Source organism: Anser brachyrhynchus, assembly GCF_964034855.1.
Source record: "Anser brachyrhynchus genome assembly, chromosome: 19".
Classification (NCBI taxonomy): domain Eukaryota; kingdom Metazoa; phylum Chordata; class Aves; order Anseriformes; family Anatidae; genus Anser; species Anser brachyrhynchus.
Genome location: NC_137712.1, coordinates 3,267,949 through 3,292,658, shown reverse-complemented (window position 1 = coordinate 3,292,658; position 24,710 = coordinate 3,267,949). Strand labels below are relative to the sequence as shown.

At 47.5% G+C, this 24,710-nt stretch overlaps 1 protein-coding gene across 4 annotated transcripts in view; it reads left to right on the top strand.

Annotated features, from left to right (window-relative positions):
• The first annotated feature begins 2,724 nt into the window (after positions 1 to 2,724).
• The window catches only part of CCDC187 (coiled-coil domain containing 187), a 42,432-nt gene continuing 20,446 nt past the window's right edge, over positions 2,725 to 24,710 (top strand). The window contains exons 1-13 of one of the 4 annotated variants that reach the window (XM_080562525.1): positions 2,725 to 3,416; positions 3,784 to 3,867; positions 4,615 to 4,658; positions 5,465 to 5,558; positions 6,616 to 6,685; positions 7,072 to 7,676; positions 9,377 to 9,475; positions 12,236 to 12,364; positions 12,974 to 13,722; positions 14,082 to 14,173; positions 14,816 to 15,489; positions 15,850 to 15,949; positions 20,414 to 20,604. In XM_080562525.1, coding sequence (XP_080418651.1) covers positions 3,825 to 3,867; positions 4,615 to 4,658; positions 5,465 to 5,558; positions 6,616 to 6,685; positions 7,072 to 7,676; positions 9,377 to 9,475; positions 12,236 to 12,364; positions 12,974 to 13,722; positions 14,082 to 14,173; positions 14,816 to 15,489; positions 15,850 to 15,949; positions 20,414 to 20,604 — 2,890 coding nt within the window. In that variant the 5' untranslated portion in view covers positions 2,725 to 3,416; positions 3,784 to 3,824. Of the gene's footprint in view, positions 3,417 to 3,783; positions 3,868 to 4,614; positions 4,659 to 5,312; positions 5,559 to 6,615; positions 6,686 to 7,071; positions 7,677 to 9,376; positions 9,476 to 12,235; positions 12,365 to 12,973; positions 13,723 to 14,081; positions 14,174 to 14,815; positions 15,490 to 15,849; positions 15,950 to 20,413; positions 20,605 to 24,710 lie in introns of those variants that run through there. The other 3 variants (XM_080562526.1, XM_080562524.1, XM_080562523.1) reach the window with 3 other exon arrangements.

Sequence of the window (24,710 nt, the reverse complement as noted above, 5' to 3'; positions counted from 1 at the left end):
CCCTTCTACAGGGCTCAGCCATTACCAAGCTCGCTGGCACCTTGCTGAAACACTGGAAAAGCCACTCCGAAGCTCAGAGGGCCACAGCGTGGCAGAGCTGGGCACTTCTTGTCCCACCTCACTGGGCATGTAAGGGTACCTGTCAAGATCCCCAGAAACTGCTGGCCAGGAAACAGCAGGCTCGCATCTTGTCGGTGTGTTCTCTGCGGGATAATGCCATGCAATGGGTTATCAGCATCTCTCCTGGCAGGTTTTTTAGCTACAGAAACTTTGCAATACCCTGCCCTGAAAAAAGCTACAATGGCTTTTGTAAAACCTGTACCAGGTATGGGATAGCCTGTAGTTGAACCTGCTTAAACTAACGAGTGGTGGTCTGAGTACGCCTGCAAGGGAAACTGAGTGTTTGAGGACTGATGCATCATAAAAGCCATGTGAGTAAAAGCATGGGGCCCAGTTCTGTCTTAGTTCCACGTGAGGGGGGCTGGGGAGTCAGCAGGACAGAACTGTGCAAGACTGACTCATTTTGCTCATACAGACTTAAAACACACATCCAAGTGGATTTGCTCCTCTCTGACTCAGTTCACACTTGGCTCCCTGACTCGGGAGTTTCGCGCTCTGCAGCAGAGGGATTTGGCCCAGTGATAGGTAGGTTCCACGTCTTCGTCTCCCAGCAGATTTGTGGTCTAACACTCCACGATGTGCAGCACAACACGCTGGCAATCTGTCACTCTCCTGGCTCTCGTCAGCTCCAACAGCTTGCTGAGAAATAACGGTGCCAAAATAAATGCCAGTCCGACCCGAGTGGCTTCAGAAGCATCGCCCGTGTGCAGCCGAACGCGCTGCCTGGCGCGGTTCCTGCAGTCCTGCTCCTCCTGGTGCCTCCCCAAACTGAGCAGATGTGGGACGAGCCCTGGGCTCTCCTGGTTGCTGTTGGCCTCCCAGCTCACCCAGCCTTCCCTGAAAGTTGCCCTCCCGCTGCTGAGGTTTCACGTTGCTGTTCTGTCCTCTCTCCTCTGTGCCAGTCTGCTCTGCTCGATGGCTGCCTCTGAACCCTCAGGCTGCAATTTAGGCTCTTATCTCTCGCACACCCTGAATAGCTGCGGCTCCCCTCTTGGACAAGCTCTGCATTCTTCGCACTGAAACCTCTAATCAGGCCGAAACCTTGGCTTGGAACAGCTTGAGATGGGAACTTTGTGACTCCAGTCTGCAGCTCAGGAATTCCTTGTTTGGTTAGACTTGAAAAGCTGAAATGCTGCGGATATCTGAGCACAGACTGCAGCGACACTTATTAGATTAGGAGTTTGAGTCTGTATCTTCAAGAGAACTTCTCTAGAGACCACAGGGATCCTTGTAGATGAAAGGATGTGGTGTCAGTATCTTGCCTCACCATCTGAGTACTTTCCAGTAATAACGAACACTTATGATACTGACATTGCTGCTGAGAGCAAATCTGTAGAATTATAAAGCACGAACAAATAATTGAGGACATAAACCAGAAACAAGAGTCAGATTCAATATAAACCAAAATGCGGATGGAACAGTACATTAGTCTGCTTTGCTCTGCAGCGAGGACACCTTGGAGAAAACATGATGTCTTTCCTCAGGGTACTTACTGAAATTCAGCCCATGATGGCAGTAACTGATGGTCACTGCTGTAGGGAAACAGATCATTTGTACCCTTGTTTCATGTGCCCTCCATGACTATCTGAGCCAACAGCACCTACAGCTTTGGGAAGTGCAGAATTTCAGCTTATGCGAGAGGATATTTGTGGGAAGGAAGTTTAGAACTCAGAAATGTAAGAGTTTCACAGGAAATTAATATCTAAGGATCATCCAACTAAGGAAAAGAAGTGGCATCAAACAATCAGCCTAGTCTCGGCCGTTATATATCGATCATAACAGTTTCGGCTGTAATCACAGATGCAGGGATTAGCTGTAACTTTGGGACAAACAGCTGCAGGAACCAGCTCTCCCAAAGCAACGCATGGGCAGCACGCAAACAGAACAGGGCAGGTTCACCAGCTGCGATGTGACGTAAGGGACGTTTAGCCTTCTGCAGCCACCGTTTTGGGAAGGTTTAAGAAAAGCACTGGCAGGCCTCAGCGTGGGACACCACCACCCACTGAAGCCCAGCACAAAGATGCTCTAAAAGGGCTGGGTATGGAAAAGAAGAGGAGAGCGAATCACTGCTACAGCAAGGGTTTTCCAGCTGCTACCCGTTCCGGGTTGTCTTTGACCAAGGGGCAACTGCCACCCTCCCGGGTTGTCCTGGCAGGAACCGGGCTCTGAGCGTCCCAGTGCTGACAGCTTCACCTCCTGTCTGTGATCCGAGGCCGCCCTCTGCTGTTCGCTGCATAAACTGGTCCCTCTCGCTGAAACGCCAGGTAAGAACAGCAAGAACCAGGGTGGTTACCCCCGGATTTCACGTAATGAAACTTAAACACTTTGACACCAAAAAAAAGTCACTCACAAAGGTGGAAAAATCTAATCTGATACCGTATACTCGCTTTATACTCTCAAGCTTTTCTTTGTAATCACAAAGGCAGGTTATTATTATTATTTTTTCCCTAAATATAAACCAAATTTCAGAATTAAGCCCCCCACTCTCCTGAAACCAGGATTCAGGTGTGCAAGACAGGGCTGCTGGAGAGCGGGCTCAAAGGCTGGACCAGCCCAGGGAGCAAGGTGTGAGGAGAGGTGCCCTGGGATGAGGACTTGGGTAGGGCTGGTTTCTCCCCCTGCACCAGCACCGTGCCCTTTTCCCATCCCAGAACTGCAGAGCTGCTTCCAGCTGGCCCCGGGCTGGGCTCACTGCTCCTGAACCACCTTGCCCGCTGCTCCGCAGCCATCCAGCCCCGGGACCCATCGCCGCCAGGATGCCAGGCGCCCCGGGAAGGCCACAAGGGCTTGTCAAGAAAGCTGCTGGCGCCTTGCCCCCAGTTTGCAAGCTGAGCTCAGCCTTCGTGCACCTCTCGCTGCTGTTTGTTTTCCTCGCTGTTCCTAATGGCCTCTCCCCGTGCTGCCGTTGCTGTCGCCCTGCATGGAGAGGCCCAAACAAAGGTGTGGCGATGGCTGACGGCTGGCAGGGCTCCTGGGACTCTCTGGATGGCCTCGTGCACCTCCCAGCACTCAGGGGCAGGGCAGGCACCAGCCTGGCCTGGTTTCAGAGGAACCTTTGCATTCCCAGCTGGTGCCGGGGAGCTGGTGCCTGCAGGTGGCTCAGCTGCGGGAAGGAGCCGAGGATGGGTGGCTGGTGCCGAGCTCTTTCTCACACCTTCCTTTGGAAGCGGCTTCTGGGTTTGGACACAAGAAAGGTTTCAGCTCGCCCACAGATCAGCTCTAAAGTGCTCCTCTAGGTGCTTTTGCATAACTCCTAAGTGGAGACGCTGTTCCACGCATGGATGAGGCTACAAAAGGTAAGTGCTAAGCAGGCAGTAACGGGGCCGTGGGAGGGAGCTGACCTGACCCCCTGGTCACACAGTATTTGTCTTAAGTGAGCACACAGCTCCTGAGATCCCAGAGCAACTCTTCAGGGTGCATTGACCCAGAGCAGGGCATTTACCAGCTGTGTCATATGCCTGTCTCCCCCCGGGACTCCTTCACAAGGCTGAGAAAATTAATGATAGCAGGTAACATTTGCAACAACCCCAGAAATGTAAATGGTGAGGGTCTTCATTGGCAGTCAGTAATTATTGATGTGTAAAAATATATAGAGGCATAAAAAAGACCTAGACTGTTCTCAAAGGGCAGCAGTAAGTAGTCCTTTTGCATGTTTTTTTTCAGCCATGGATGTCAAGCAAGCAGAACTGTAGCACAGCTGAAGGATGGCTAGCAGTTCTGTACCTGGAGGATCGGCTCCTCTAGCAGGTACGTGGATAATGGGCTTCCATTTTCCTCTCCACAGTCATATTCAAGTATAACTTTATTTTAAACTAAACATTTCTTGTGTTTTAGTGTTTAGTTTAATTTGCATGTCTTCAAACACAAGGAAGGAAATATTTTGAAGTTTGGCAGTGCTGGACGATTTTGTAGCTCTGTGCTTGCAGCTCTTACAGCAATACCCTGACTCCCCATTGCCCTTCTCTCAGCGGGACCTGCTCTTTGAGTCTTCCTCAGCCTGAAGTCACCAAGACTCAATTTCTGTTGAATGTATGCAATAAGTTTGTAGCAGAAGTTTCTCTATCTGATGTGTTGCTTTCTTGCTGTTGTTTGTTTGCTTTTCTGTAAAAAGACATGAGTAAAAGCCATTCTTTCTCAGAAGTAATCCTGTATTTATTTTTTTTTTTGTAATTAACTACTACCAAGTAGGATGGAAATGGGAAAATTCATCTCAGTCTTTCTTAAACACATGCAAAACTACCAGCTAATATCAGTGGAGATTTTACTGACTAAGCAGTAATGTAGCTCTAAGAGCATTAGCTCTGACAGAGCTAAGCACTTGTTGAATACACGACGTATACAAACGCAGTCCAGATGCAATTTTTCAGGAGCAATTCTGTGTTTCAGCCACCAGCTCTGTAATCTGTTCAGGGCTGGGCATGAGGGTAAATTGTCTCTAGTGAAGACAGATGTGAAGAGATGTTAAAACATGCTTTCATCTCCTGTTTTCCACAGATGTGGTCCTGGCTTGGAAGAGTCTTCAGAAAGCCAAAGCAGTGGTACGTGTGGTCCAGGGAGCGTTACCTGTCACATAGCTTTATTGCTCCCTGCCAGCTCCCCACGCGATCCCTCTGCAGAAGTTTTTTACGGAGATAGTGTAGCTGAAAGCAAGGGAAGCATGCCATTTTGTTTTCCTTTTGCAACAAACGTACAACCTCTTTAATCATTCACTAACTGACCAAAAGGGGATAAGGACAAAAGCAAGGAGTCTTAAAAAATTGCACAAAACTCTTCAAAAGGAATGAGGACAGGTAAAGGTTTGCCTTGCTTGTGGCTGAAGCCCTGAGCAGAACAATAGCTGACCCCCACTGAGCTGGGACATCCTCTGGATTCTCCCTGTCTTATTGTGCTCTTAGTAGGAAACACGATAATATTCACATCAGGCACACCCAGATGCAATCATAACCGTGAAGTTATGTGGATGAGCAGATAATATTATCCTAATACAGTGTTGCTTGCACGGCCTGATGCTCGTACCATGCTGCTGAAGTCGCTATTGGCTTGAGCTACTTCGAGCTTGAGATGTTTTTAAAAGCTGTCAAAACACCTCTGGTAGAAACCTGAGGCACACATACATGCAAAGTTTAAATAATGGGGAGAGAGGTGATTTCATCTCTTATCTTCCCAGTCAATTGCATTCTTTCCAACCGTAGGAAATAGCACCTGGAACATGCTCAGACATGCCAGTATTTACAGAGTAACTAGGAGCTGCAAAATTAATCAGAGAAGCAGTGTATGCCAGCAAAAGGCTACCATGAAAAAAAACATATGTCTCCCTTCAAAGGAAAAATCTGCCTTTTCACAGCTACAAAGGATTGAAAACAAATTGTATCATCAAACGTGGAGCTGTGCCAAATTGCAGGCAGCCAGAAGAAAGCTTTGGTGTGAAAAAAGCTTTGGTGAGTTCTGAGTTCCTGGGAAACTGCTGAGGCTGGGGGACTGCTTCAGTGCTGCTGGGATGGGGAGGGGACCAGAGATGGTGGAAGGCTCTCCTTACTGAAGAAAGCGTGTATTTTCCTCAGCTATCTACTGCTGTTCCCAGAATTTCACAACGCCCAAGGAGTCCTGCCTTGCTGGAGAGAGCTCGGGCAAAAGATGCAGCACCAAATGCCCAGCAGCTGCAGCAAAGGAAAAGCTGCTTGTGCTTTACCTCGGAGGGTTCTTTTTTTTTTTCTTATCAATAATTGAAGTGATGTAAATGCAGCATCTTGTCTGTTTATTCTTTTTTACAATGTGTTTAAAATAATCTATAAAAGACAAAATGGGATATGGAGAAAAAAAAAAACAACACAGGAAGTTAAACCAAATTCCACGAGACTTAAGAACTAATGACAAGAACAGACTTCACTTGTACTTATTTTTGCATCTGCTGGGTATTTGTTTTTGAGCTGGCTTACTGGCTGGGAACAGTTTAACCACCGGCCCTTAGTATTGATGGTTGTTGTTTCCTCCCAGAGCAGCAGGGCTCCGTGTCACACTCCTGAGGACAGCTTGCTGCCTGCCCTCTGCTTCAGGGTACGAGAGGCATGTTGAGCTGATCTGCTACAGGCTTTGCTGGGCCTTGTGGTTTTGCATGTTAATCTTCTTTCTTGCTTTCACACCATTTGTATTACGGAAGGAAAGATGAGATGAAGGTTGGTCTCTGGGTTTAAATGCTGGGGCACGACGTGACCTGTTGGAGCACACTTTAACACCGTGCTGCGGTGTCGCCCAGGGAGCTGGGCACAGGTTACCGAAGGCAGCTCGGGTTTCTGTGCGAGCCAGTAACTTGGGCTGCCCTGAGGGCCTGGGTGGCATGGAGACAGCGTACACAGAAATTTTTGCAACAAAATCATACCTGGGAGCCCAAAGGGCCAAATTCCATTGGGGAATAGTCCCCAGTAAAATGAACTATTTTAATTTAATGGGTGAGGAACCTTTGTTTGCCAATATTGACATAATGTTGTTGCACTGTAGATGGCAAGAGAAGCACAGATGAAACAGGTTTGAATGAGAAAAAGAGCAATGAGGTTCCCTCGGCCTGCAGGTAAGTAATAACTTTAATGTACAGCACTCGGGGAATGGAGAGAGAGCGGCACACAGAAAGGGATTTAAAATTTTAGGATGCAGGACTTCAGAAAAAGTTTAGCCCCATTTCACCCTCGGAAATGCTGACCAACAAGCCAATGCCATCAGTCTACCTGCCTTAGTCCACGCTTGTAATAACTGATCAGACCGCGGTTCCCTTTGCACTTTCCCAATATTATCTTCGTTTGCCAAGCTGATGGTAATGGACAAACTGCTGATCCCGTGGACACACCGAGATCACCAGCAGAACGTGCCTAGAAACTCAGCTGCCGTTCACGTTAGCAACCTAACAAACAATTTAATAATACACCTTACACATTCAGTCTCGCTTTTCTTTTTCTTAAGAGAAGGGATTTGTGCTGCCCTCTCCCCTGCCTGGTCACAGAGCTGTCTCCACGAGAGCCCTGCTGCGAGCTCCGTCCCACCGGGCACAGTCCCCCTGTCCCCCAGGGGACACCCGCGCTCAGCCCCTCGCGGCCCTGCCAGGAGGCAGCCTGCGGACGGCGAAGGCACAGCGGGGACGTGGTCTCCTGCGACGAGCCTGTGCAGAGCAAGAAGGGACGGTTTCAGGGAGCAGATGGATTCGAGAAGTCGTGCAGGGCAGAAGGGGAAATGTCCCCGCTCTCCGCATCACCCCGCTCCCTCCCCTGTGGGGAGAGGTCGGTTCTCGGCTCCCGTGCCCACGGCTGGCATGCCTTGTGTGTACTGCCCTGCACCAGGCAGCGGGCCCAGCGATCAGAAGCTGGAAGGACTGTGGAAAAAATCACCCCAAAAGAAGTTAGAGCAGCTCAAGAAGAAAATCCAGGAGCAGAAGCAGAAGCAGCAAGCGGCAAACCAGGCGCAGGAGTGCCAGGCCGCAGCCCAGGCCGCTGGAGGGCTGCCACAGAAGAGACCGCTGACAAGGAAGGTGTGCGCAGCGGTGTCGGCTCCTCCTGCTCCGGTTTGCAGAGGTCAGTAGGGGTCTGGCATCTCCAGAGAAAGGCTGGAACTGTGCCCTACAGAGCTGTGCCTTGGCACAGCTGCGTACCGAACCACACAGCTCCCACCCCGTGTTTAGTTACGTGTTGGGCAGCAGCCGTGTCCAGGCGATAAGTCCCTTAATTTCTGCAGCCCTCGGGGGAGCTATAAACCTCCCCGTGCTATAGGTACCAACCTGCTTACCTTACTTCTCTGGATTTACTCCCCAGCAAGCTCAAGTTTATTAATTTCTTTCCACATAATAGTGAAGAACTTGCTGCAAAAATACTCCTCTCTCCCCTTTCTGCCCAAACACTGACCTCTCCTTCCTGCAGAGAAGCACACCACAAACAGCACACTTGCATCAGCAACTTTTTCGTCTCTGGTTGCATTTCTTTGCCCAGGAGCAGGTACACGATGGCCCCGAGTGGCCTGGTCCTGGCACTGAAGCTCTGCGGGAGAAGCCCTTTGGTGGCTGTGCTACCAGGGTCTTTTGGTGGCTTCTCTTAGCCTGTGGCATGGAGCTGCCACCCCCCACGCCTCTCTGCACACTGCAGCTTTTGCCAGATACAAAGCACGGAATGGGTGGCATAAGCACATGGGAAATAGCAGCACTGCAGCGTGGGGAGGCGTCCCAGGTATTTAAAGCAGGAATTGTGTAGTTCAGAGGCATTACAGGGGATTTAGCAGATCATTCAGTGGAAGTAGTGGATCTGAGAGCATATATCCGAGTTCTTTATCCTGCTTTGCTGCTAAATTTGGGCCTGGAGTGCCATTCATGTACAGCTGTCACATTAGTTTAGCATAATTTAAGATCTCGGGTTGTTGTGAGTAATGCAGGGACTCGAGAGCAAGTACTTAGTGCCCTAGGGCCAGCCCAGTCGGCCTGCCCGCCCGCAGTCTTTTCAGGATTACTGAGGCTGTATCAGACTGGAGAAGACGAGCTGAAAAGCTCTGCATAATAAATCTTATTGCTGTAATAGCATTAGCGTTAATTCATTGGGCACTATGATCCCTGTCACACACCATCAGCTTCCAGGGGTGCTTCCCTTAGATCTGCTCCCAACCACTTTTTACAGTGAAGCGTGGAAGTCTTTTACGGAGCTCACCCGGGGTCTCTGGGAGCACACACGGGTTTCCAGAAAGACCCCAGAAGGAGAGGTGCCACACGGCACCCGCTGGATGTGCCAGTTAGGTCAGGGCTGTTTGTGCAGCACCCTGTTGTATGCATAGATGGGGCAGCAGATGTAACCTTGGGGATCCAGGCCAATGCTGGCCTTGCTGGGAGACCTCCAGTACCACAAAAAAATCAGAGAATCATGGAAAAATGGAGTGCTGCTTCCTCTGTGCCTGATCCGGCTCTGATGAGAGTTAACAGAGGCTCCTGCTGCTGTGAGCAAACGGGACTGGGTCCCCCTCATCTGCCCCTGTGGCTCGGGACAGCTCCAGCTCCCAGCCAGCTTCCCAGGGAGCGCAGCACAATGTGCAGGGAAAGTGGAAATGTTGTTCTTCCTAGCACGCCAGCTGGCAATGAAAAGGTGGCTTGCAGCTGCCACCTAGAAGCTGCCATTTTTGTCACAGTTTTGGTTTGCTGGGGACAGCTCTCATGTGTGCAGTTTAATTTTACCTACACACTAACTCTTTTACGTGTTTTCTTTTTCTTTTTTTTTTTTTTTTTTCCTCCTGATTGAAGACAAAAGGGGGAGAAGTTCAGCACAGAGAATTCAAACACAAAGCCAGAGGCAGCCTTCACCCAAATCCTCTGCGCCGGAGAGAACAGCGGCAAGTAAAGGTAAGGATGAAAATCATGAGAAATGACAGACTGACGGACAACACTACCTGAGGTCACAGCAGCTGGATACTCACCCGCCAAAATATTTATCTGCTTATTAAAATAGTGTCAGATCCTAGGATGCAGGCAAGGATCAGAGCCTGGTATATCCAGCAAGTAACAAAACCACTGAGAGACAAAAATCAGCATTTGTTCAAGGAGGCAGAAGATGAGCAAGGGCAGCACAAGGACATGAGGCTTAATTTCTGGGTTAGCTGCATGCGAAGCATGCCGAGGCCTCGGGGGGGTGTCTGACCAGCCACCTGCTAGCACTTTCTGTCACTGGCTTTTGGGTAAAGTTTGGCAAGTCACTGCCACAGACTCTCCCTCGGGCTCTCCATGTGCAAAGGATTTGTCGCACGCCCCATGCCGATGCCCACAGGCGTTACCTAAGAGCCAGCCCCTGTGACCTCCAACAATTTGTCACGCCGTTGCCTGCAGCAGTTGAATTCCGGGCCTGCCAGGATTAAAAATAATCAGAAATAAAAAATAAGCCATACGTCCTAGGTGGGAAGGACCGTCTGTCCCCTGTTCCCTTCTGTGCTCGCTAATGAATTAGCAGTGCCACCAAAAGGCAGGGATTTCACAGCCTGCAAAGCAGGGGCCAGGTGAACACAGTGCAAAGTCAGATGAATGATCCCCAGCCTTACTACAGACTCGGCACAGGAGCAGGATTACCGATCACTAGCTCACCATTTTCCATGAAGGGTATCTCTAAGTGCAGGTTTGAATTATCGGAGTAATTTTACCCACTTAACGCTGGCATTGTGCAGTGGAAATGGCTGCGTCCAAACTTTGTGGGAGCAAGACAAGGAGTGGAAGTGCCGCGGGTGCCGCTCACTCCAAGCAGGTGTGTTTTCCACTGGCAAAAGTACCAGATCTGCAACTTCTGGGAAACAGAAAGAAAAAAATCCAAGCTATCTAATACATGCAGACGAAATTATGAGTAGAGCTGCATCCCGCACCCTGCTACCTGAGTAGTATTTAAAATGCATGAAATATATAATAATTTCCCTCTCCCTCCTTTTTTTGTTTTAATGGATTGTTTGAAAAATGGCTTGATCTTCCTCTGAGAGTGGGTCATAATAAGACCATGGCACATGAAACATTCATCATTGTAACTGCCAGTGTCATGGTGTCTTTATTGGCTATTAGTTTCTGTCAGTGAAAGAGCCGAGGCAGGGCTACGAGGAGATGAATGAGGGGTCAGGGGTCAGAGCCAGAGTGCTCAGGAATTTGATGAATTATAAATTTGCTGTAGTTAACAAAAAATTAAGTCACAACAGCTATAAAATATTCATCTGCTCAAAGGTAGAAGAGAAGTGGAGAATATTTAAATCAAAAGATTTCCTTCTAGTGAGTGATTTTATCAGAAACTCAGGCTGTTCTTGAATTTTGACATAAATTTTCAGTAGTTAATAAATACTTTGTAGATAAAAAAGGTTTAATTGAAATCAGACAAGACGGCGAAACAAAGACCGTTAGAGCTGTATATTAATTTGTCTGTTGCATTTTGAGAAACTAAGCACAATAAACAAATGCATCCTCCTGCATTTTTAATACCGCTAACCTAGAAAACAAAGCGATACAGCGAGGTGTTTAACTGAAAACACTGATGGATCTCAGCCCGCCCGAGCCCAACAGATTTTGGCAGTTCCACCCATGGTTCGCGATAGCTGTGGAGAGGTCGCCTTGCTTTCTAGCTGTGGTCACAAAGCGAAGGACAACCCCGTTAACCAGTGTCCAAAAGTGCCCCACGGCCAGCAGACGGTTCCCAGCGGTGCTGTACGCACACAGCTCAGGACACGGAGGGCTGCTGAGCAGAGGCTACGAAAGCCGGACTCAGTCAGTTGGTGTTATCCACATCTTTGAACTGAGGCCGACAACTATTTAAGAGTACAGGCCTTTCTCTATAAAAAGCGTGAATATTTTAGCCAGGGTAAAACTTAAGGGGGGAGGGAGCTTCCCTGCAAACACCAAATAAGTGTCTGTTTTGTCACCTGCTGCTCGAGAAGCGTTTGCGATAGATAGATAATCATGCCAGTGCCAGTATTGGCATGCTGTGAATGCGATCTGAAATTATGAAGTAAAACGGTGATAAATGTTGTCTATTATGTGACACCACCTATTAAGCAAGAATAATTTGTTTGTGCTGCATACTGCAGCGTTTATTTTTGCATTACACATGGTCCCTCGTCCTGTATCGCTCATTGATTCTTCCCCGCAGCATCTTGCTGATTCTCACCAGTTTAAAAACGAATTAGTTCACCCTAGTTAGGCTGATGCAATCACAAGGAAAAACATATTTTCATTATCCCCCTCTCTCCAGTTCTCAAATCTGCTGGAACCCAGCAAGTACCAGCTGTCTGCAGCTGCCTTTACGGAGGGATGCTGTCAGATGCTTGTGTCCCGACTTCTTTTTGTTTTTGAGGACTCTGGGGTTCTCTGGCTTCTGAGCAAAGATTTTAAGAGCTATATGAACATGACGCAAGTGATAATGGTATAAATTGTAAGTTTGAGTGCTTTAAAAACTTTTTATTATCAGAGTAGCATCAGCATTTTGTTTTGTTTTGTTTTTTAACTTACTCTGACTGAAACTTTTAGGTCTCCCCACATCTTCAGTGTGACTTCCGGACATCACCGTTAAAAAGAATTATGATAGAGCTTCAATTTTCTTTCAAAGAACATGTGAGGGTTTAACAATTACGTCCTCTGTTTCAGATACAAAGCTACCCGGTGCATCTGCATGGAGAGAAGGTCAGAAGCTAGCTAGACAGTTGCTTGGTCCACCCCCTGCATTTCCAAAGCAGAGAAGCACAGCTGAGGAGCAGACCACTGGAAACGCCTTGGGTACAGTTGTCTCTCGCTGCTACACTAGTTGCTTTGGCACACAAACAAAAAAGTGGTGGGCCATTTATTAAATCTAGCTGAAATAAATGGTTTCAGGGCTCTTCTAAGCACCTACCTTTAAAGACTTTTGCAATAACTCACTTGTCAAAGCTAACAACCACCCAGAACAACTACTAAATCTGTTGTCTCTGGTCAGCTGGCACAATGAACCCATTGTGGTTTTGTAGGGACAGCACGAATGCACTGTGTCCTTAAAGCAAGGCTTGTCTGGATAACACAGGTTATGTCTCCGCAGCGTGGTGCAGTGTCAAGCAGGTACAGCATCAGGCCCATGTCCTGCACGTATTTGTATGCTCTGCTTTTCAGCTGGGCTGGTTTGCCAGACACAGCTGTATGGCTTCCCTGACCACAAACTAGACATCATTTGTATAACTGGACGCTGCCACTTCCAAATTAGCAGAGATTTTTCTTCCGTCTAGACCATAGAAAATCTTACAGCAGTCCTCAGACCTATGGTAGGAAGCAGGTTTTGAGATGCACATGACAGATGTAAGAATTGATACATCACTCGATGATAACACCACTGTTGTTTCAAAATCATTTCCACAGAACCTGAGCGAGGATTTGTAGCAATGCCAGCAACGGAAAACAGGTCTAGAGAAAATGGAAATGAACCTGTGGGGAAAAGCCCTGAATTCAAAAGCTGCACAGTTCCCCCCCACAGGCCTGTTGAAGGGAGCAGCAGTGCACCAACCGAGGATACAAAACCAGTACTCAGGAACCTGCATTTGCAAAGCCAGTACCACGACGAACACAGACGTAGCAGGCTCCCAGAAGACACTGTGAAAGCAGAGGTAGAAGTTCTGCAGCAATACCCGGGGATCCTTTCTCCTTCACCTGAACCTCAGACCACGACTCCCTCTGCCTTCACTGAGGACAAGATAAGAGCTTCGTTAATAAAGGCTGGAGCCAAGCCCGGCAGCTCAGAAAAGTGCAGCAGAGGAAAAAGCACACCTCCTCAGAGATGGAAAGGCTCAAGCAGCCCTCTGCGGAAAGGGTCTGGGAAAGAAAACCTTAAATACCCTTCAAAGAGGAGGGTAAACATTAGAAAACCTCATCCCTACAGCCCTGAAGTTGTTCAGGAATTTATTTATAGAAAGAATGAAGAGAGAAAGAAAAAAAAGCTAGAAGAGAAAAAGTCTTTGATGAAGGCCATTGAAATGAGGAATAAGAGGCTGCAAGAAGTATACAGGAAACAGAGAGAAGCTATCGGAAAGAAAACGCTTTCTGACCAGGCACACAGCCTGGTCGGGGAAACAGCTGCTGCGACACAGAGCCCTCGGCGTGCACTTAAACAAGTAAGTCATACAGGAGTGTCAGGTTGAAAACCCTTCGGTCTTGATCACTGCAGCACCAAGTAGGACATGAAACGCTCCATACAAGTGCTCTGAAGCGTCAGAAAGTTTTATCTGGAAAAATAGAGCAATTAACTTCTAATTATAGCAAGAACCGCTGTGCTCATTAGTAAGGCTGGAACCCTGGACTTCAGGGTCAAAAGCCTGGAAATCTCGATTGCTTTAGCTAAAAGAACAGGTTTGTTGTTTGGCTCGTGCATTTTTCCGGTTACATGAACCAATTATTAAGTGGAACAAAAGCCAAATACTGCTCTTATTGCCCAGTTATTTAGTGCTTACACGAATGGTCACTTTTGTTTCAGGAGCAAACCGGTGGTGGAATCCTGGCGAGGAGTTTCATGGCCTGGGCGGATAAAACATCCCATACTCTACTAAATAAAGACCACAGAGACAGGTACTCAGACTTTAAAAGCATCCTAGAAAGCCTCTCTCTCAGCACACACTGCAGATTTTCACAGTGTTCTGCTGAAAGCTATAAAAACCAGAGCAATGGACTAGTCTACTATCACATCTCACCTTAAAACTGGCCTCATTGCACCCAAGTCCAAAGCAGTTACAGCTCTGTAAGACATAGCCTGTGTGTTTCAGGATGTGAAATCTGATTTTTTTTTTCTTCTGCCAACGCATTAAATGAGCCTGCATGGTGCTGGACCTGGCCTCTGTGTGCTCTGGTTTACCAGCAGTACCTGAGCTACCCAGTGCGAAGCCCCGTGCTGCAGTCTGGGAGGGCTGTTGAGCACTGAAAGAGGCTGGAGCTCTGGCTCTCCAGGCTGAGGCAAACATTTCAGCCTACTTTTATGATTTGTGTTTTTAAATAATTATTCCTTGTCAGCCCCAGGCAAAACTCCGATTGTCTCCCCTATTTGTCAGCAGTTTGAGCTCCATCCTGAATCTATCACGTGACAAAGGTATCTACAGACGGGGAAATCTGTTTCTTTTTCTTTTGTGAAGTGCTTTAGCTGAGGATACTGATCAGTGTAAAAACCTAATGTTATTTGGTTTTATAACCTGACAGTTCTCCTTTTTATTTAAACAGGAACCAGCTTCTAAAAACAGGTCAATCACCTAAAAACAGAGAGACATTACCTTCTGCAGCACCACTGGGATCTGAATGCTGGTTCTTCAGTCCTCTGAAACGTGAGGACTTGAGGGACTGCTCTCCCCCGGCTCTCCCTATACCTCCTCTCAGCTTTTCCCTTCCTCAGAAAGATGCAAAATTGAACTCCAAGGACTCGATTTCTGGTCTTTCTCCATACAGAAGTAAATGGGATCGAGTGAAAGCCATACACAACCTATCCAAGGAACTTGCAGAAAAGATTGAGATGTCAACTAAGAGACTCGGTGCAACAAGCAGGGTGAAAGGCCTTGCTGACCAAATACCAGCAGAGACAACCTGGGACCATTTCAACAAGTCTTCTGTCACAGAGCCTGACACTTCCAAGGATGAGCAAGACAGGACAATGACCTTACAAATGCTTCTGGGAGACCCGGAGCCTGCTGAGCTACGTGTGTCTTCAGACAGGGCATTTCATGGACTGGGCAGGATCGGCCTTGTGGGCACTGAGGGAGCAACGGACCAGGCCAGCCAGAACAAAATACCCACTTCTTTGTCTGGGGGGAGTGCTGGGGGCAAGGAATTACCGTGGAACACCCACAGCATAAAACCGAGGCATCTCAGCACTGGGGAAGACATGAGCAGCACGCTGAAAGGTAGGTAACGTTGGTAAGATGTGACAGGGAGGCTCTCATACCATAGCCCAGCTCTTTCTAAACTATGAACGCTAATCAAAGTGATGTGTCTTGGGAACATCCCTGAGAAGCGGGTCCTCTCGGCTGTATCCAAAGTGCCGCCTTGGACACATCACTTTACCTTCTGGTGCCTAGGCTTTCCCAGCAGCAAGAAAGGAATTATAAGCCTAAATCGACACACTTCGAAATCTGTGGATAAGAAAAGCTATATGGAAGTTAAGTGCTCACACATAAGCAGGCAGAGAATAGATGCCAAAGCTTGTACATTTCATTTCTACAAAGAGCATGTTTATTAAATGCCTTCATTTGTCTTTTTAAAAGGTTTCCCTGTGAATAAAGGCTCTGAGGTGGACATGAGCCTACTGCATGAAAAGCCAATAACCAGCCCAGCCTTTCCATCTCACGGATTCCTCGCTAGAAGGTAAACAAATTTGGATATATTATTCTCTGCTAAATGCGCCACACACACATACAGTTAAAATAAATAGCACCGGCTCAGCGCGGAGCCAGACTGCTCTTTTCTCCTTACCCCGAGAATTGCCAAGTAGGCAGATTTTGACACAAGATATACTGAAAGAGGGACCCACCTATTTGTAGAGAGCTGGAAGATCAATAGGAAGGTTTCAGCCTTATTTTTTTTTTAGGGAGATGGATCTCCCCTACAGAGGTTTTGCCCTAGATGCAACCTCCCAGCTGTGCGAGGAGGCTGGGGGCTGAGGGAGGGATTCCCCTCCTGCAGCCAGGCCCTGTTCACCTGCGTGGGGCAGCTCGGCCTTTGCATGCCCCATCTTGAGCAGGGGGAGTCACAGGGAGGCAACAAAACCCAGGGGGCATGTTACAGGCACTGTAGGGGCTGCTGGGGCTGCTCACCAGGCGGCAACCCCATGCCAACCCATGCAAACCCCATACCGACCTGCACCAACCCACACCAACGGTCTGGGCTTAGCAGAGCTCCTACCTGACCAAATCAGTACAAACCAGTGCATCAGGTGTTAGGAAGCGCCTCCTCAAAAAGCTTCCTGTTAAACTATAAAATGCCTCTGAAGAGGTGGTACAGGAGACGGCTCTGGAAATAGATTGAATGCGGTTCCGTCAGCTTTATACTTGCTATGTTGAGAAACATCGGAGCCATAAAGGGGGCTCAAAGTACACTGCTCTGCTCTGTGACTCCAGTCCTGAGTAACAATAAAGCACTTGTCGTGTAAAGGTGTTTGAAAAGCCACGTGTAGATCTAGCCTCCCTCCCCACCCCAGTAAAATAAAAACCTCGCTATCTCAACATATGGCACCGGCAGAAGAATAAATTGATTATCTTTATGAGTACCTAGTTAAATCTCCACTGATCTCCTTTTTGCAGGGGATTAAAGAGCGATTTAATCAACTGAATACTATAAATTCATTTATAGTGATTGTTTTCACTCACTTTGCTCCAAAAGTGGGTAAAAAAATCTGGTTGCTGCAGCTGCACAGATTGTGTGTATGTGCAGCAACACCTACTCGCAGACTCTGAGCTTCCTCGAACAGGATGCATGGCACAGCATGATAATTATGGAAAATATGTTTGAGAACAGGAAGTTTGGAGAAAAGGACTACATTAATGTAGGTTATTTTCAGTCAACCAACATTAATTAAATGTTTAATGTAGATGGCAGTCGACAGAAAACCCCTCACATTAACCTGTATCTTAGAGAGCAAAGCCACATTTGTGTAGCTGCCCCAATCGGCTTGTCTCTGGTTACAGGGGAGCTGGGAAGGGACCTGGTAGCTCAGAAGCAAGCACGGGCTGCAAATCAAACCGTGTCCCTGTCCAGCTCCTGGAGAATGACAGAGTCCCACCAGGAGCCACGCATCTCCCTGCAGAGAGGTCTCCCTCAGAGAATAAAGCCCTGAACCTTAGCAGATTAAATAAGGCCTGGGCAGGCAGTGCCAAAAAGGACACACGTGCAGCAAACTGGCCCCCACGTCCCCAGCTTCCCGTTCGAAGAGCAGGATGAGGTGCTGGTGCCGTGGGACCCCAGCCCAGGCGGGGACGGCGTGGCTCTGCCCCAGCAGGCAGCTCCCTGCATGTTTACACGCAGCTCTAATTCACAGTAATCGAAGGTAGGTTCAGACCCTCCGTGGGCCCCCACGGGAGCAGCTGTAATGGACAAGCATCAGGCAAAGCAGAAGACAGATTGCACTGATCTCCTGAACAATGCAATTACTGAGAGAGCAGAGCTCCCGTGTGTCTGAGCAGTGGAGTCAAACAAAGTCCTCAGAGCACCGCAGAAAAATATCAGCAACAAAAACCTCCCAAACAATAAATCACAACCCTGCTGCGAGTGCTGCTCCAAAAGATGAGGAGAGCTACTTGCAGATAAAATATCACTGTTTTTAGAGTTTACAAGTGGGAAGTGTAGCTATATCGTGAACAGCTCCAGAGTCATCTCCTTGTGAGTTGAGGACTCCCTCTGATGCAGTAGTGACAGCAGGGGGTTGTTATAAAGGATCACCTTGTGTCTAACTAGGTACTGGTAAAGTAGGTAATACAAAGGTTCAGAGTAAAAGCCAATCTTTGAATGGCCCCGAGCTTTTATTTGCATGTGATCTAGACTCTAATTTGACACCTAATCCTGGAACCTGCACAACCACTCATGGGAAGCAAAAGCGGATGAGAGTCCTGCACACGCCAGCAGGAAGCACACACAATAAGGACAACATGAAGGCCCCACAATCAAGCGATTCCCGAGGTTCTTCCAGCATCAACCGGTTCACGTGCCTGCTGAAGGCACACACCTACAGCCTGCTCAGAAAGCCACATGCTAAAGGAGCACCAGGCTGTTAAGGAGCGAAGGCAGCCAGTCCCTTGGCTAACACACCAAACTTCATAGGACTGTGCTACTGAACAGGGAGAGTGCTTTGTTCTTAGCCACTGGTAAACCCATGCCTATAACACTCCCCACCAACGGAGCTAAGAGCTAGGTTAGAAAACATGTCAGCAGCTGAATCAGGTCTCTGCTCTGACTTCCCCTGTTGCTACCAGTGATAATGAGTTACGTGTCTGCAGCTGGCTGCATACATATCCCCTTCAACACTTCATTTAAACAAAGCCACCTGTTAAAAACTGTTTGCCAGCCTCATTCACAAATACAAAACATCCCGCATTACAAAATCAGTGCTCTTGAACATGATCCTAGCACAGCCAGTTGCGACAGCACAGTTTTGTGTTTACATGTTTAATTAGAGCTGTGAAAACAGTGATTCATGTTCATGCAAGAAATCCCGCAGGTGCATCTTTCCATAAGAAATGTTCCCATTTCATGCACGGCTGCTCGGCCGTCCGCAGGGGCGGTTGACGGAGATCTGTTGTTAATGCAAATCGCTCACTGATGGGAATTCTCCAAACCGCCACAAAATGTTTATGCAATTTCATCCTTATTTTGATTCAATTACCTATAGAAGTGGCTTTCTGTTATTTCCTGCATCCCTTGAGAGCCAAATTGATCGCAGCACTTTTGCCGTAAGTTCATTTCTCAACTTGCACGGGGTGGCCTCACGGTGTAAGGCAGAGCAAGCAGCAGTCAGGCAGAGGCCTGATGTCCTGAGACTGATAGCTGAGGGACCTCAGCTCTGCCTCCTACTGCCTCCTACTCCAGTAATGCTTTCTCTTTGGTTGGTGCAAATCCAAAGAGCCTCATCTGGCAATTGCGATGATTTTTGCCGGCTGCAGAGCTGGTTGTGTTTAGAGGAGAGGGGATGCTGGCTACTCCTGTATCATCACAGTGTATTCTGTAGAAACCGGATTGACTTCCGCTGATGTTAGTAGGAGGCTTCCCAGGACCTAGGCAGGGCTGGATTCAGAGCTTGACATCAGGATTTCCAACCATAAGTAGACATTTCTCAAAAGCCAAAAGAAACAGTGGCGTTGACTGAAAAACGAACACAACACAGATGCAGAAACAATACTCAGCATATTTGCCTGACAAATATTAGAATTGCTTTGTAAGAAATCCCTTTTATCTCTTCTCTTTCCCTTTCATCCCCCTTTGCTTCCACTTTCTGAAGACTACATCCAAGATGTGCTAGTGGAGACTGCTCTAATCGTTTTAGCAGTTTCTGGGTCACGAAAAACAAAGAAAAGCTTATTAACAAGAAAAATGAAATGAGATTTCCCTAAGCTGATTGCTGATTAAAAAAATTTCCACATTCATTTTTCTGTATAAAAAAGAAGACATCTGTCACCAGCTCAGTGTGTCCCAGGGTCCTTGCCTGTGTTTCAGCTGGGGCTTGATCAACAAATGCCCGTTTTCACACCTTCCTTCCTAATCTTTTTAGTTAAGCTCAGATAGTCACAGATCAAAACAAAATAAACCCAGTTAGCTGCGATCTTTGTCAGGACTGTGGGGTTTGGTGCTGACATTGTTTTGGAATATTGAAGTGTATATATCAGTAACTAACCTCAGCTGGGCCACAACCATGCTCAGCACAAGTCCCGGAAGCAGTGGAACAGTGAGCGTTACTTCAGTGCGTTTCTAAAAGGATTTCAGAAAGCTTTGCCGAGGTTCAGAGCTAGATTGTACAATGCAGCCTTAATAAATTAAGCTTCAGAACTGCAAGGTTGTTTCTGCTCTCCACCAGGCTGAAAAATAATTCCATCTCTTTCAGAGAGGTAATTAGAGTAGGTAATGAAGAGAGTTTTTAGCTTTCCTGACAATATCAAAGTACAAGAAAGGGGATTTTGTACTTTAGCAGGTATGACTTTTCAGTGAATCTTCTGTTTCCATTTAACAAAATCTAATAAATGATAGACTTGATAAAATGAAATAACCATCCATTAGTTCAACAGTTGCTTATGGTTGTGCATCAGCTCAAAGACTCTCTGAGTAACCGTTGCTGCCTTGACACAGCCTGCAGAGAGAACCCGCAGCTCAGAGGAATCACCGCTGGCCTGAGACGATTCTGGAAGTTCAGCCTCGGGAGGGAATCGCCCGCTGGTGTCCCCCAGAGAGCCTGAGGACATCAGACAGCCTCAGAGCCCAGCCCTCTGCAGCTCCAACCAGTGTATCAAGGACTCGAGATGGCTTCAAGCAGGACTTTGGTAAGGTGGCATTCCCCACGGTGTCAGTGCGGTGGGTGCTCCGTGCCCTCCCCAGGTGCTTCTTGCGCTATTGCAGGGGAATGAGTAGCCTTTGCCTACAAGAAAACTCTTGCAAAAAGTTCAGATCATGACTGAAAAACTTGGGGGGGTGAAGGTAAACTTCAAAGAGCCGGCGAGCATTCCAGATTTGGAAGGCGATGAATGAATAAATACAAAAATGTGGAACTGACCAGAACGTCCCCTCACAGTGGCTGCTGTGCCGTGACACAGGGACAGCCCCCGAGTGCCCCAATGGAACAAACCCCATCGGGATCGGAGCCCCTTGCAGCCCCTTGCGGCTTCAACTGGAGGTCTCAGGTAGCTTTGCAATGGACTCCTCGTAATTAACACATCAGATGAGTGTGGGCCATTATCCTCCTTGTACAGCAAGGGGCAGCTCAGAACATTCACAGGGTTAACAAAGGATGTGGGGCGAATGGAGACACACGCTTGAGAATCCCGCACGGCTGGCAAAGGGGAGGGTGGGCTGCCAAGCGTCACTACTGCTGCTGACAACAAGTATTTGCATAGAAACAAGGGGATTTGGTTGTCTGAAGGGTTAAGCAGCAAACGGCAGCGTGCAGGCCTGCTCTGGCAGGAGAGCCCTGCTCGCTTCCACCAAACGGCAGCAGATGGTGCATTGTTTTAAGGGCTTTTCCAGACAAAAGAACAAGCTCAGATATCCTTTCCTCAAAGAGGGTACTTACAAAAAGCCTTTGCTCTTATTAAGGATTCTTCATTGTTTTCCCCACAAATTTTTTTTAAGTAATATTGGATATTGAGGTGGTGGAGGAGCCAGCGTTGTTTACTCTGCTCCTCCCCAGCCCCCGGGGACTGCGAGAGTACCTTACACAATCAGACACGAGTCCATTGTCTGAAGTGTCCACCGTGAGTGAAAGACACTGCATTTATTGAATATTAATAATTAAAGGCCCCAATTCTGGAAGCTCTCTGACAAAAATACCCTGCCAGCCACTACTCAGCACTCGAACAATAGGAGCTGCTGCCTGGTGTCTGTGCCAGGAGAGACCTGTACCTTCCCTCAGCACTTGTAGGAGCTGGCGGAGTTACGGCGAGTCCAAAGCAAGGTTTGACTGCAAGCCAGCAGTTCCAGTTCGGGCCATGTTGCTGCAGATGAGGCACAGAACTGTCAGTCTGAAGACAATGTTGCTTTGAAATATGGGTCACAAGTGGATCTGTTCACCGCTCTTATCAGGGAACGGCTATTCAGCTGCAGGGCTGCATTGTCTGCCGCGATGCATCGCGCCAGCAGCCGATTCTGTTCTCTTTCACAGAGCCCAGAAGTTAGCGTGCACACGCAGCATAATGATGTGTAATTATACATCTGACGCAAAATATAAATATTTACATTTAAAAGATACATGCAGCACCTAACCGCTAATTGCTGTGCCAAAGACATTAGATGTTCCTGCAGTAAACACACTTGGCAAAATAACAAATTGCAATTTCAAACGTAACAAAACAGTACAAGAAGCTGATATCCACAAAATTCTTGTAACTATTTACTGCTTGGACTAAGACCATGAATGTGTCCTGAGCTGTTGAATTTTCTTCTTAAACACTGCCAGTACAAAATCCAGAACTGTGAATGCTATGAGCACATGCTGTGAGCAACACAAAGCATTTCCACGGGGATCACTGGGAAGTATCTCACCTTGCTCTTATACACACCTGTAATCGGTTTGGGCACAGAATTTGGCATAACCGAGGGAGCTGACACGAAAGTGGTTTGTGCGTTCTGCTTATCCCAGGGATGGAGCTGAGATGAGCTGTACTTCCCTCCCTACTGCAGCACCCCCTCTGAATACAGCCCCAGTACCCAGGTTTCTGTATCGCTTTTCAATAAGGGAACGAAGTGGTTTTAAAACAATTTGGCCTATGCCCTTCCTACAGCCTTGTGTTTGGAGTATGAACCAGAAGGCTCATTTCAGCAAGCCAGACCCTTTTTATTTTTTTTGTACTTGAGAGACAACAAAGTATAAGCTGAAATTCATTGTTAAACAGGTATTTTCTTAGTGTTTAATCTTCAGCATAGCTACAGGTTTAAAGTAATTGGCATTAGGAAACCAAATGGGATGCTACCCATTATAATAAAACACACAATTTTATCCTGGATTACAAAAAATAAAAATAAATAATCATAGGTAACATCTTTCCCCTTAGCAGCCGATTGACTTACTTTCTCGTATCACTAGAGGGAGCTGCCTTCTTGCTTGTCGGAGAGGGAGAAATGATTAAACTAATGGAATCAGCAAGTCTAACAGCATGGTTTCAGCTAATTGTCCTCTGATTGATAGTTTAGAGACAAGAGACCTCTTTGTGTTTTGCTTCAAACTACTACGCTATTTTTCCTGTTTTACGAAGTTTCTGTCTGGCAGAGCTTCGGTGAGCTCCACGACCACCTCCAGCGCAGTCTGCAATGAGGGCAGCGCTGAAGCACAGGATGCTTCGTGACCCTGTGACAGGCAGCACAAAAACTGCTCTCGAGAATCGCTCTCACTTCCTCTGACACCAGCTTTCTCTCTCTGAACTTGCTTCTTTCCATACGCTCACAAACTGTATTTGCACGGCTCTAGCTCGGCTGGTACAACATCCTAGCACCCGTGTGTGCACAGAAGTCAGGACTCGGTACTTCTCCGTGTCACTACCCCATAATGTGCTGCCTCCTGTAAAATACCACCACAAAGCGTGTGGAGAAGGGAGTATTTCTTGCTCTGTTGCGTCCCGAGTTGCTTTGCCATACAGGCTGGGGCTTTGTTATCAATACTGGAAGTGTCGTGAGCTGAGGGAATTTTATAATTGGTGAGAAATAGAAGGAACATTTCATGGGAATTCAGAGTCCCGGTCAGGTCTGGATTCAGGCCCGTCTCTCTCCCATCAGCCTGCGGCAAGAGCTGCTTGGCTGCTCTGTATGGGAGATGCCCCGCGGGGAAGGGTCAGTCGCAGGGAGACGTGCTGCCATGTGCTGCAACATCTGGCTGGAAGCTGAACTCCGGCCAACCCTACGCACTGGAGGATTTAGATGTAAGCACAAAACATGCAGAGGACAGGAGCAGCACAGGCCGCATTAATCCCTAGTTTAGCAAGCAGCAACTCTTCGGCGACAAGTGGGATGCCAGCTGTATTTATAGAGGAGAGAAGAAACTGATCCGGTGGGTACGGAAATCCAGATTCTCCAAGGTACTCGAGAATGCAAATGAGCCCATTGATTTTCCTTGGTAAATGAGTACAGCCTTCAGGTTTAGAGTCTCCTGCACAGGGATTGCTCGTGGCTCAGGTCTTGCTAGAGAAGGGCCGAACAGCCACACTATTTGTTTGTGCTGCGTATCTCAGTTGTGGTCAGGAGTTAGCAAACCTCGTTTCTGTATCTCCATTCACCTGTCAGCACTATGGCTCTGTTCCTGCACGCTATGGCTCAGCTCCTGCACACGAACAAACACATGGGTAGCATTTCATCCCTTGCCTGAAGAGCATCACTAAATAATAAAGAAACAGAGACAGTGCAGTAATTTTGGAGAGAGAAGGATTGCCTGACTTGGGTATCAAGTGGGTCAGATACTCGTGGATCTGCTGCTCCGTTCCACAGCAGCCTTTCAGCACCATTTTCAACCCATCTTCATATACCTCCAGGCGATCAACGTAGTCAAAGTTGTGCTTCTATCGAAAGTTGCAAGCATGTAGTTTTGTAATAACTGCTTTGGACTGATTGCTGACATGGGCAGAAAGAGGAAAAGCTGTCCTTGAGTAAAGCAGCAGTAAGTGCCTCTGCCTAGCTTCAAGTGATTAGAAAAATGAGACTTTTAGCCCAGCTTTTTTAATTACATGTCACAGAGATTCTACAGGGCTTTACTGAGATTCTGCAGGTGCAGCGGAAAGTGATTTAATAAATAGCATTCTGTAAAAAACAAGACTGAGTGTATGAACATTGAAGCTATCTGGGTATGCAGTAAAATGCCATTCATCATAAGGTAAGAGGACATGAAGTTTAGCCAGATGGTATTTTCTTTGATGCAGGATGTCACGACACAAGAAATGCATCTGGCAAC